This window comes from Cynoglossus semilaevis, chromosome 8 (genome assembly GCF_000523025.1).
Source record: "Cynoglossus semilaevis isolate Cse_v1.0 chromosome 8, Cse_v1.0, whole genome shotgun sequence".
In the NCBI taxonomy this organism is placed as follows: Eukaryota; Metazoa; Chordata; class Actinopteri; order Pleuronectiformes; family Cynoglossidae; genus Cynoglossus; species Cynoglossus semilaevis.
The window spans coordinates 18,103,472-18,116,993 of record NC_024314.1 but is presented as its reverse complement, the minus strand read 5'-3'; the positions used below and the strand labels follow the sequence as shown (position 1 = coordinate 18,116,993).

The 13,522-nt window shown below is 46.1% G+C and overlaps 1 protein-coding gene and 1 long non-coding RNA gene across 2 annotated transcripts in view; one reads left to right on the top strand and one right to left on the bottom strand.

The window, feature by feature from the left end:
* Positions 1 to 6,304: 6,304 nt before the first annotated feature.
* The window catches only part of igf1 (insulin-like growth factor 1), a 15,266-nt gene continuing 8,048 nt past the window's right edge, over positions 6,305 to 13,522 (top strand). Inside the window, 2 exon segments of the mRNA NM_001294198.1 lie at positions 6,305 to 6,596; positions 8,998 to 9,157. Coding sequence (NP_001281127.1) covers positions 6,546 to 6,596; positions 8,998 to 9,157 — 211 coding nt within the window. The 5' untranslated portion in view covers positions 6,305 to 6,545.
* Positions 10,335 to 13,513, bottom strand: LOC112487297 (uncharacterized). Its single transcript, XR_003050257.1, has 2 exons — positions 12,014 to 13,513; positions 10,335 to 10,846 (listed from the first exon to the last, which is right to left on the bottom strand). It is a non-coding gene; the product is annotated as an uncharacterized LOC112487297 (long non-coding RNA).

The following is a 13,522-nucleotide window of genomic DNA, read 5'->3' as shown; positions in this document are numbered from 1 at the left end:
CCCCAACACCACCTCCACCACAACAGAGAGCGCAGGCTGTCATGTGATCAGTAAACAGCACAAACAGCAGTTTTGGTTCATCTTGTTTTTTTCGGGCCATGTCAGGTGACACCAAACCAGTAATACGTACGTACACTACCATGACCTACAGGTTTGTCCTTCCTTTAGGGATCCTAAAACAAATCCTCGTTGGTAGACATGGGGAGTTTCTAGAAATCCTAGGGATCCCAGGCAAGAGCGACCATGAAGACCTTCCTGTTGGTCCATTATGAACCAATGTCAGCTGTCTCTCGGGGCCCCTTCCAGGTCGGGGGGCCCCTAGGCAGTTGCCTGAATGTCTGCCCCGTTGGAAGTTTGAACTAAAAATACTTTGTTACCAATGAACATTGAGGCTCATTAAGGGTGGAAAAGGTTGTTATTTTAAAGTAACTGTAGAGTCAGTACTAAGAAGGGTGCCACCTGCTGTTAATGCAGTGGAACTTTGCTGAGGACACCAAGGCTGCTAACACAACAGGTCTCAGAACCTGAGCAGAACCAGCAGCGGCGCTTGTTCTTTGTGAAAGCTCTGAATGTGACATTGCCGAGCAGAGACGCCTGTTCCATTTTACAGGCTCCACCAAATGCAGCCCACTTTTATTTCCACTGCTGCGAAGGATACGACAGGTGGAACCTTTGCATTCGAACGTATCCCAAAATTCATGACATGCCAGGAATAATCACTGGTGGAAGTCAAAGGCTGGAAAACTCGTCAGCGGCAGCAGCAACCTTTGAATGCCTACTCATCTGAGTGGCTAATTTTAATTAAAGTCAGCTATAAATGTTTTCACTTAAATGACATTAGTTTGATATTCACCAGTGCTGACTGCGACGGTCTGGGCTAATGCTGCCGGCAGGGACACAAACGGTGCCCTGTGTGTTAATGTCAACGACAAAATTGTCTTTAAATTGTTTACAAATTCAAACGAAGAGCTGGAGGAAAGCTGTTTATGAGTGAAATAAAGCAGCAAACAAAACCTTCAACTTTCCTGCACCTACGCCAATTGAGAGAACTAGCAATTTTACACCAGTTCCTGGAAGTCAGTGGTTCTCAAATGTACTTTGTTTGGTTTAGTGATATAAATGCTGCAGCAGCAGCTTCCGTGACCTGACAAGCTCAAGATGCTGATTCTGTCTGTGGCCACCGTCTGTGCTTCCACAGGAAACCACACTTTAATAAATCAGAGCTGACCTATGACTACGAGAGCAGACCTGGACAGTGAGCGCTCCCCCGCGCCAGGATTAGTCGTATCCACCAAAACCACATCAAGGCTGCAATTACTCTACACGCTAATGTTAAAGTATTTGTTGTGATTTTGGGTCGTGACTCAGTGGAACATTCCTGGACCTCGTAGCAGATGGAATGCTTGCACGCTCTTCACAAGTCTTGAGATCATTTGTGGTGTCACAAGCACCGGTCCAGAGCAGTTGAGGAGGATGCCGTGTTCCAGGCTCGGTGTTCTGTCCGTCCCCGCAGTGGACTTTGTCAGGATTTGATGCACCTGCAGTTGATGGTGCTGAAGATCAGCGACGGCTGAAGTGATGATCAGCACCTTTTACAGACACTTCATCCTCCATACGGCTGCGGCGATCACACACATTTTCTTTTCTTGTGTCGAAAAAACCTAAGGCACCATCTTGGTTTTCATCTGCTCGGATTTTTTGCCTTCTTCCCATCACTCTCATTCATTTGCATTCTGCCCTGCTGTCTGTGGATCCGTCTGAGTGGAACACAATTTTTCTGGCAGGAGGGCACCAAAGAGGATGCTGCTGCTGCTGCTGCTGCTGCTGTCAAAAAACGCTGCAAAAAAAGCCCATCTCCCCAAGACTCTTCTGTCATGACATGTCTGTCGGCTAATTTGTCTAGAAAACCAGTTTCCGATCAGAAGAGCTTCTCTGAAGTGTAGCAAACACATTTTCAAGGATGGCTTCAACAGATGTTGATTTTGGTCCAAATTAACCAATTTTATCTTTACTTCATCGACCAAAATATTTTAGAAATATTTCGATATATTTCTTCATTTGGTCAAAATGTACATGCAGATATTTCTGTCTGTTTCCTCATCCTCACACAGCTCCTCAGAGAATCCCTCTGACCAGTGAGACTCTGATGCTGATCAACATGTCTCGCAGAGATGGACATTTTTTTGCAGCGAGGACTCCCCCCCACCCCCCCGTCCTACCCACATCAGAGGGGAGTGAAAACAAGCCTCCCCCCGGTCATTGAGTTCGGCGTGAACGACGTTTCCTTTAAGACAAGGCTGTTAGAAGAGAGGGGGAGGAGTGGGGGTGTGGAGGGGTTGGGGGCTGAAACGTCCTGTAACCAAAGAGAAAAGAGACCCAGAGAGAGAGAGGGAGGGGAAGAGGGAGGGGGGGGGGGAGGGTGGGGGGGGGAGGGGGGGAGGAAGTGAAGGGGGGAAACCTGGCACCAAGATGGGCCGCAGCACTGGGCACTGGAGACAGTGAGCAGGGGAAGGTCAGCGAACCCTCCCTCCCCCCTTCCCTCCCTGACTTTCTCCCCTCTTCTCTTGGTTCTACTCCCCGCCCCTGTATCAGCACCAGGCCATCATCAATATCAGCAGAGCCAGACCACAGCTCCAGTGATAACAGGAAGATCTGAGATGAAGCAGGTCTTTGAAAGTCACCAGAACGGAGATCATTTCACATCTCAGATCAGTCGGTGCTGACAGAGATACAGGAGTGGTGAGGGAGGGGTGAGGCAGGGAGGGGGCTCACAACCATCAGTGACCGACCGCATGCCTGATCTAAACTAATAAGGTCATCTGTTGGTCTGAAAAGCAGCTTTGTTCCTCCTAATCCCAGAAGCATCTCCGTCGTCATCGTGGTCGGCATCGCAATCGCAGCCATCAGCGTCACATCAGTGACGCAATCCAGCGAGACGCCGCTCGCTGCACGTCTTTCCGCCGCGCCGGCATTTATCAGGAAGAGATAAGTCAGGTCACAGATTGAGGTCACAGACGTGCGGACACGTGTGGCAGCGGCCAGCGTGAAACGCCTTTGATGGGGCTAAAGTTTGATACGCCTCAGCGTCAGAGCAGCTGAGATCCAGTCTCCAGACTGTTCTCCAGCAGAATCTAACGAGGATGACTCTGCATCTTGTTTAGCACACGTGTCCCACAGCTTCAGTTGGTCCACATTGGTTTGACGCACGTATAAACTCATGGTCTGTACTGGTCTGTAACGCTGTCTCCACCCTTTTGTAATTAGTGGGGAATTTGGCGTGACGTGGTCAGACACTTTCTAAGAAACATGGGAACGTCCTAAGGGAACATGGGAATCAAACCAGCAAACAGGTCATCATCATCATCATCTTCCAATATGTGAGTCAGTAGAAACAGTTTCTGTTTTTAAACTGACACATGGGATAACCAGTCCTCCACCGTGTGGCGTCCTAGGTCATCATCTCTCTAAGATTCCAACAGTAGCCTGGGCATCGTGGCTGCAGCCTCCAGGCCTCTTAGTGGTGCCATAGTGTAACGATAGTCACTCCTGCCTTACACCCAGGAGGGCCTGGGTTCGAGCCCCAGAGGAACCACATGCCTAAAGGCGCCTCTTGTGGCAGCCTGTGTGGGTTGGATATCTACTGATTTCAGTTCACTAACAAAGGTCATGACCTCTGCTAACTGTCCTGTCAAACAGGTTCACTGCAGGTTTTTGAATCATCTGACCTCCGTTGACCCCGGCGACCTTTAAATCCAACCTTCTAGTTTAGGACCACACATACAGAAACATTCAGGCATGGATGTTTCCGGTTCCAGCCTGAGCTCTGGTGTGAAGCTTCACTCTGTCCCTGCTGCTGGAACCATTTTTTTCCCAGGAGGTGGGAGGTGGAACCGAGGGCAGTGCGAGAGGAACCAGCTCCTCAGTCCTTCTCCAGAGCGATGGCTACAAATATGAGTGAATGAAGTCATGTCTTCTTCTTCTTCCTTGTCAATCCCCCCGTGTCCTTTTTTTTTTTTTTTTGTCTTTTCCACTGCTTTTTTTCTCATCAGTCACTCGGTTCACAGAAGCATCGGATGTCATCTGCAGACAACCTGCTCGTTATTGACTGGAAACCAGAGCCAGTGACTGATTTAGTGCGAGACATAACAGTGACAATGTGCAGAAAAAGGAGCAGAGGCTCACACTTGTATGGAACAGGAACGCTTTGGTCATAAGCCACGTCCTACCGAGTACCGGGAACAATTTGTGTTTTCAACAAGAGCGCCACTAAAGTCAAGTCCTCATCAAATTTAGACAAATAATTCAAATAAAAAGACGAACTGAGAACTCCAGAGTCCTCAAGGTCCCAGTCCACAGTTGTCCTGTTCTACTTCAACTGGCGATGGCTTGATTGGATACACAGGATCGGTATTGAAAAAAAAAAATAGGCCGTCTGATCTGATGCTGAACTTAATCAACTTTGTGCAACTAGTCGTAAACCAGGACGCTATCTCCTCAGCGTGGGCGTCCTGGGTTATGCTGGAGGTATGGGATTGATATCGGCATTGGCAAAAATACTTCAAGTATCGGATATAAAAAAAAGTAGTATCAGAGTACCATCACTACCAGGTTTGATGACTGTGGTTTTTACCAAAACTGTGAGTCTGTGTACCCTCCGTCGCTGCCTTTGTTTAGTACTGTTTCAGTGTTACAATTTCTTAGATCCTTAATTCACATTGATCCTTTATTTATTTGGACTTTTTTTGTTTTATATAAAATGGACAGTTTTGTTTTTGAATATGACGGCTTGTGGCTTGACCAACTATGATAAATGTGTGATTGTCTCTGAGGTAGAAGGCCTGAGCGCCTCACGTGGTCTACGTTGGTCCAGCGGCTCCGTCCTACAGGTTTTAGCATCTGACCAGGTCATCGTGGATATAAATATGTGAGTCAGTCGAAACTGGACGTGAAGACCAGTTGAAGAGAAGGTACAACAGGCGAACGACACGCAGGAAGTCCTGGGCTCCTCTTACTGTACGGCGAGTGGTCAATCCACTCCTCCACCGCGGATGTCTGAGGCAGTGAAGATCAAGAAGCTTGTTTTACACGCCGCCTTTTAAACTTACAGCTCATGACAGGATCGAGCTGCTGTGGAACTTTAGAAGACTCCGACACGGCGGCTAATGAACCGCAGCCTGTTAGAGCCGGGTCTGGGGGACAGTCCCTGTCAAACTAACCACTGTTGCTGTGACACAGGAGCGCACACATTTTCACTTCACTTTTTAGCGGAACAGAAGTCCAATTGATACCGGCTCAGGCGATTTAAGAGCGGGCGCTGGGACTTTCATGTAGTTCCATGGGACCCTCAGAGGAACTTACTTGGTTTCTGGTACCGTGTCTAATCGGTTTAAGTTTATGTGTCGAAATTCTCCCAGTACTTTATACATTGAGGATTTTTATCTGGAAGTTTTGCTGTTAACCATACGGCCTGTGGGTCAAAATTGGCCCACTAGGAATTTCACTTTGGCCTGCTTGATGAAAATTGATAGTGAAAAAAATGCTTCATGTTGGTGATGTTTTGTCAAACCATGTTTTACTAAATAAGAATATTTTCTAATATACTTCTACTTATTTGGAGGAAGACAAAGGAGGAAACATGGGCCTATTGTTGTTTATATGTAATTACGATAGTACTGGTCATCGGGCTGTACGTGGAGCCTGAACCAAAAATGAGCTTGACGACCCCTGGCTTAATGGATCAAATTAATTAATTAATATTAGTGTAGTTCAGTCTCAAATCTCTTGCTAGAAGTTAAGGTCAGGTGAAGAACTAATGTTATTTGATGGCCTGCTAAGAAATTTAAAAAAATTAAATTATATATATATATATAGTATATATATGTATTATAAAAATATATACATGTTGACTTAGTAAAAAATGATTTATTCCACCTTTGATCACATCAGACTTTGTACAGTCGGGGCTGCTGAGGGTTTTTACGCTGTGCCAAATTACGCACGACACCACAGCGGACTACAGCTGGGTCTCCAGCTTTAAAATGACGCCTTACATATACAGAGCTGCTGCTGCTGCTGCTGCTGCTGCCTTTCCTAAGGTCGATCTGAAGTGAACAAGTCTCAGAGAGATCAAAATTCAATCCCGTTCTGAGGAGAGAGAGAGAGAGAGAGAGAGAGGGGAGGAAAAAGAGGAGGAGGGGGGTGCAGAGGAGGGGGGAGAGAAATGACGTTATTTGAACATGTGCCCAAAATCCTTAATGAATAACTTAGGACGAGTAGGAGGCAAATGCTGCCCCAGCTGTTTCCTGTTGAAAATGTCTGTGTAATGTAGATAAATGTGAGGGATTTTCTCTCTAAATCCGTCTCCTGTTCGCTAAATCTCACTTCTCCAAAACGAGCCTGCGCAATGGAACAAAGTGGGAATATTGAGATGTGACATTGCATCGCATCTCATCCTCTTTCTTTCCTCCTCGGCCCCGTTTTTTAATGACTTCAAACAAGTTCATTCTCGCCGGGCTTTTGACTTGCGGAGACCCGTGGCCGTGGGGATGTCCATCTCTGCTCCGTCCTTCCAGTGGCATTTCTGGGATGTTCTCAAGGTAACTTACCTGCCTTTTCATACGTTATCTCCCAGGCTGTTTGCAGACAGCATCCTTGTCTTATTAACCACAGAATTCGGCTGATTTTTGTTTTTATGCTAACTTTATTTCAATTTAATCTCTTAATCAATTTGCTGGTTTTATTTCATTTTAACTCGTTTGGGATGCACCACCGACGAGCATTTATCTCATGTTTTGTCCACTTTGCTCAGTGTGTGAGCAGCAGCTGCACATCCAGAGCGCGTGTGTTATTTTTAACCGGGAATAAAAACGGATTTTCTGCAAAGATTTGTTCTTAATTCTCTTTTTTTTCCCAAACATGTATTTTTTTTATTTTATTTGTCCAACCCTGGGATAAAGACGCATTTCCAACCCGTACCGTGCGATCTTATTAAAAAAAAAAATCAGTTTTGTGTTCGTGCAACTTTTCACATTAATTCTGCTGAGTCTGCATTATTAAAGGCTTAATGTTTAACCTGATGCTGCAGGACCGAGAGATGGAGAGATTAACACGGAACGCTTCTGTGCGCTGCCGCTGCACGGGTTCGTGATGCAGATGGATAATGTCCAGTGTTTACGCTCTTTATTATGTATATTTGGCGCGCGCTCTTTTTCTCTCCACTGGCTTTGGCGGGAGAGCCGTTTTCCATCTCACATTTTGGATTTGGAAAGATCCTCGTGGAGCTTTCTTACTTTTTTTTTTGCACTTTTCCAGTTTTAAGCACTTTACTTTTCGTGCGTAATGGCGCACAGGCAGCTGCTTTTGGCACAGGCAGGTGAAAATGCCGAGTCTTCTGCATGGATGGATGACTCAGCGGAGGGACCGTGTTTTATAAATGTCGCCCATCAGTGAGCCGCGGTGGTAACTTATCAGGTGTAAGGACTAGCAGCGGGAGGAGGGCTTAGGAAAAACACCGTCTTTTTGGTTTTTTCCAGTTTTTTCCCAAACCTTCCAGAATCTACTTCTGCTCCAGTTGCGCACAGGCGTCACGGACACGCTCTCTGCCCGCCGTTTGGGTCTGGCGTGAGCTGGAAGTTGAGATTTATACTTTCGTTCTGAACTTGTAAAAATATATGATATAAAAAATATATAACAACAAGAAGAGAAAGCCAGGGCCGTACATAGAGAATTTGAAGTCTTTGACATTTGCCCCAACGATGAAAAATACCTACCTTGAAATCATATGTGACCCACACTGTGTAGCCAAAATGAACCAATGTTGAACCACACGTGGACATGTTGGCTTAGTGCGGTCTGATATGATGAAGGTCGGTTGCTACCCACACTGGTTTTACCCATGTAGTCCACATACAACTGTATGGGGTTTACGAGGAACAGCTGGATACAGGAGTGCATGACACTGAACGTAAACTCCGCCATAGGAAAATAATATACACGACGATTGATGTAGCACATCCTGGTGGCGCTGTAATCTGAGTCACCTGCTGACGTCTGTGTACTGACATGTGGGCCACATTTACACTCAACAACCATTTTTTCTTCTGGGCCAGATTAAATCCAGCAGTTCTGACTCAATACCCTACGTGGGCCACAACTGCGCGCTAACTCGGGTCAACAACATGCTTTGATCAGCCATATTTACAGCAACGTGGGACACATAAACTGGGCAGCTCATAACCAGATCTGACCTACTAATAGTTAGCCCTTTTCAATGCCATACCCGTATTTGGTGCACTTGTGTGGCCTAACTAACCTGGTTGGTGGATGGTGGTCTTTGTAGCCCATTTTTGCTTGTCTCTGTCCTAGACTGTAGGATACATTAAGGGTCAATGTTGGCTATGACACATGATCCAATGGGTTTGTCGGCTACTTTTATGTGGAACCCATGTAACTATACCCCGACGTTACTCCCTAACGGTATGTGGCCTACTTAATTTTTCTGGGTCAAACCCACTTTTCTTTTAACTAAACTTAATGTTAACTATATAATCCCACACAGGTTCGTCTCCTAGACGTGAACTGTACACAGCCATGACAGTTTGAACCTACTCAATCTGTACTTTTATGTGGCCCACGTGTGTGGTACAGTACAACGAAGGCCGATGGATTTTCTGCATGTTTTGTGGAGCCACATCCGTGGGCCACACGATCTGGTCTGTTCAAAGCCATGTTCGGGCTAGTTGTAACTGTTGTTAAACCCACGTTTGGGCTGCATGTACACGCGGCGTCTAGTCTGGACCGGGGTCACTGGGGTCACTGGGTTCATGTCCTGCTGGTTTCAGTCTGACACCAGTCAGTGTAGACCTGACCGTGTCTTTTGGTCTGGGTCCAAATGGACGTTTTCAGTGTTTAGTCGACATTAATTAAACGGACGTCACGTTTGTAGACTGTAAATGTCTCTCTCTCTCTCTCCCTCTCTCTCTCTCTCCCCCTCTATAGAGTGCGATGTGCTGTATCTCCTGTAGCCACACCCTCTCACTACTGCTGTGCGTCCTCACCCTGACTCAGGCGGCAGCAGGGGCGGGCCCGGAGACCCTGTGCGGGGCGGAGCTGGTCGACACGCTGCAGTTTGTGTGTGGAGAGAGAGGCTTTTATTTCAGTAAGTGCACCAGCGTTTTTATTTATTCATAAAGGTTGGCTGCTCCTGTCCCAGAGCTCTCCACCTCTCGGTGAGTTCATAAATAAAAGAGCAGCCGCTCTGACATCTCGCCTCTCCTTCAACTTTCCCCCCCCTCCTGCTGTAATGTTTTTTTTTTTTTTCCTCTCCCTTCATTCATTCACTCTCGCCCTGTCTTCCAGTGCACATTCATCCACCTCACATAAATGGGCCTGGTCCCAGACTTTGACTAAGAAACTCACGTGGAATCACAGAATCCTGATAAGTGAGTGTTTTATTTGTGACAAATCACCGGCTTTTCTACGCAGGAGTGGGCTCTGAGTGGATCTAGGCCAAATATATCTGAAAGAAAAAAGAAGAAGAAGAAGAAGAAGGTTTTGCTGTGAAGTTTTTCCTCTTCTTTCCACTAGAAAAGAGAGCGCTTCCCAAAGAAAACGCTCCACTGTGAACCCAGGATTTAAATCTCAGATTTTCCATTAAGCCCCGAACAGCACAGGATATATGCACAGCAGGTTGGGTGCAGTGTTACAGCAGCTGACAGTGTTTCCCAGTGTGTGTGATTTTTTTTTTTTTTCTGTCAGAGATGAGCAGTGATACATCGGCTGCAGGTCTGACCCAAACACCACAGAGTCGAACTTTAAAACCTCATTATCCACATTTCTCTTGGCCGCCGTGGATCCATTAAGGTAGAGATACGACGCCGCCGGCACCAAGAAGTCCTTTTTTCTTCAAGCTTTTCCTGATAATCCATCATCCTTCTAAGTCCTGCGCAGTTTTGACATAACAGTCCATTATTGATGGTTTGATTCCGTCCCAAAGTTATGAAAGATTTTTCCACATGTGGTTGGTGCTGTCAGCTGCCAGTTTTCAGAAAGAAAAGGATATAAGATTTCGGCGCAACATCTTTAGTGCTTTTTCTGTTGCTCTTTTCCAGTCCCTGATTTCGACCCTGAGTCCGTGACTGTTTTTGAGTGCACCTCAGGAGACAGAGTGTACCTAGGGTTTCAGTCCAGGTCTCAGAACAGCAGTTGGAATAATTCGGTGTGAAATCATTCAAATTTAAAGTCGTAAACTCATCAACAGAAATGCATCTTAGAACGGGAAAAAAATCGTAAACTCATCAACAGAAATGCATCTCAGAACAGGAAAAAAAAGCAGATTTTTTTTTTTTTTTTTTTGCTGAATCATCCAGAGTCAGTGTGTTGTCTGACAGCAGGGTAATGATGCACCTTACTGCTGCTCCCCTTCTCTCCGTCTGCCAAATTCCTCCACCCGTGCATGCACCGTCCACATCACTCTGTGCATCCAGCCCTTTTGTGCGCCATTTGCCAGGGAACTCTTGGAGAACCACCAATCTCCTACGAAGCTGCGAGTCTTGTTCGTCCAGATGCTGCTGGCAGCGGGCGCACGCTGTGAAGTGGTCATGACAGCCTGTGTAACTGCCAGTTTTCTGCCAGTTAAGGCTTTTTGGTCTTTGGATTCTCTCGCTGCAGCACTCCTAGTACAAATGGCCGTGTTCTCTTCATTTAGGCTGAGCGACAGGCAAAGATTAAGGGCTACATGATCAGGTATTACATTCTGGTAAATGTTGGCCCCGGGTTTTTCTTGGAAAGTGGACTTGTACGTTGTCACTGATCAGACATCAGCTGCTGCTCCGCTTCTGGGTAGCTTCTGTGTGTGCAACCAGAGTTCCTTTTCAGTTATGTTAAGAACAGAGGGAAGAGTTCAGCAGAGTTTGGAGTTTTTCCTCCTGAAATCAATGTGGTCTCTGAGACCTGAAGCAAGGTTGACTCCAAGTTTGAAACCAAAGAAACATCTATTTATTTGTCCATAAATCATTTAAATGAACTGATTAATTCATATAAATAATAACAAATAATCACCTTTCCAAAAAACAATTGTCTATTGAGGGCTGGCCAATTACCAGTACCAGGACTGTTGTAGCTAATGTTAGCTCTGGTGTCTGTACCAGGACTGTGGTAGCTAATGTTAGCTCTGGTGTCTGTACCAGGGCTGTTGTAGCTAATGTTAGCTCTGGGGTCTGTACCAGGCCTGTTGTAGCTAATGTTAGCTCTGGTCTCTGTACCAGGACTGTTGTAGCTAATGTTAGCGCTGGTGTCTATTCTAGGAGTGTTGTAGCTAACGTTAGCTCTGGTGTCTGTACCAGGACTGTGGTAGCTAATGTTAGCTCTGGTCTCTGTACCAGGACTGTTGTAGCTAACGTTAGCTCTGGTGTCTGTACCAGGGCTGTTGTAGCTAATGTTAGCTCTGGTGTCTGTACCAGGGCTGTTGTAGCTAATGTTAGCTCTGCTGTCTGTACCCGGACTGTTGTAGCTAATGTTAGCGCTGGTGTCTATTCTAGGAGTGTTGTAGCTAACGTTAGCTCTGGTGTCTGTACCAGGGCTGTTGTAGCTAATGTTAGCTCTGGTGTCTGTACCAGGGCTGTTGTAGCTAATGTTAGCTCTGGTGTCTGTACCAGGGCTGTTGTAGCTAATGTTAGCTCTGGGGTCTGTACCAGGCCTGTTGTAGCTAATGTTAGCTCTGGTGTCTGTACCCGGACTGTTGTAGCTAATGTTAGCTCTGGGGTCTGTACCAGGCCTGTTGTAGCTAATGTTAGCTCTGCTGTCTGTACCCGGACTGTTGTAGCTAATGTTAGCTCTGCTGTCTGTACCAGGACTGTTGTAGCTAACATTAGCGCTGGTGTCTGTACCAGGACTCTTGTAGCTAACCTTAGCATTGGTGTCTGTACGAGAACTGCTGTAGCTAACGCTCTAGCTTTGGTTTTAGTACCAGAACTCTTGTTGCTATCATTAGCTGTGGTGTGTTTGGGGCTAATACCGTATAATCAACCATTCTTGGGGAATGTCCGCGGCTAATCAGTCTCTCCGGCCCATTCTGTTGCAGCCCCCTGTCGTTGAGAAACGGTTGATTATCTTAGCAACAGACTGGTTTGTGGTTTGCAGCTACAAGGTGTTGATACAGATAGGACAGTGTGAGGTTGTGTTGACTCCTGAAGTACGGCGCTAATGTCCTTATTTATCCTAGTAGAACATTTGAACACAGGCCAAAGTGAGTCGTGCTGGTCCTGATGCAAGATCCACTTCTTAAGCAGAAACAGAACCCCTTTGTGGCGGCGGCCGTGGGCTGTATTTGTCTTTCCTTGCATTACCCTACACGGAGCAGTCACTGAAGTGCACGGCGTCCATCTATCATTGCCACATTTTCCTGTGTTAAAAACCGAGCAGTATTTCATGGAGACTCCATCGTTTTTCTAAAGAGATGATGAGGTTTGAACAGCGGGGTGCTGTACCCTGGAAAACCTCCCGTTCCTTCTCTTCCCTCAGTCTTTTATTTTTACTATCATTCCCCGTTTTTTTCTCCTACTATGGCCGCCACATTCACCAGTGGTGGTTTGCACACAAAAAAAAAAAAAAAAAATCTGGAGAATCCATTTGAGATGTGTCATTTCTAGCAGTGGAATTCGCCTGGACAAACTGGAGGCATTCTCCTTTCCCTGAATCCATCCTCCTGTCTGGTCATGTTGAACAGGGCAACACTTTAATTGATAATGTGTGCAGAGACGCTGTTGCCACAACGCTGGCCTGTTAATGCGGAGAATGCTTCAACCTATCTGGCCAATCCACCTTACACACCCTGACAGAACTGCTAAATGCCAGGAGATGGAAATTCTTTCTGTTGGGGAAATACAACAAACTGCAGTCTTAGAAAATAAAAAAAAAATAAAAAAAGGAGCCCACAACCACAGTCAATTTTTCCAATTATTAGCCTGACCTAGAAATCCTTGGTTGTCTTTGTGAGGCTGTAGCATTCAGGTCTGTGTGGTGAATTCCTTGAAATGCTCATTTCACGAATTAGGTCTGGTATTGGAGTCGTTTTTGGCTGCAGTGGAAGTGCTAAGTAGCTCCATGTCCCAAGTCACTTCTACTTCACGGTAAAACATTCTCACTTATTTTAAAGTGAGCATGAAATATAAAATCATATGCTGATTTCTGCAAAAGATTGATGCCGAAATTCAAACCCAAAAGGAATTACAGCTCGATGGAATAACCCACTGGTTTTGGCCAAGACTTTACTGCAAGTACATGAGGTTCTTATAAAACAAAGGAACAGCGCAATGGGAAATTTGTTTGTGTTTAACTTTAAGAGTGAAGGGGGGGGGGGGGGGGGGTTCTTACCAAACACTGAGCTGGACAGTAGCAGAACGGGAATACGGCGTGTCACACACTTGACCACACACACACACACACACACACACACAACTGGGCCTTTTTCTCTTTAGCGTCAGGGGATTATTATGTGGATTACAGGATCAGGACGACCCCCTCC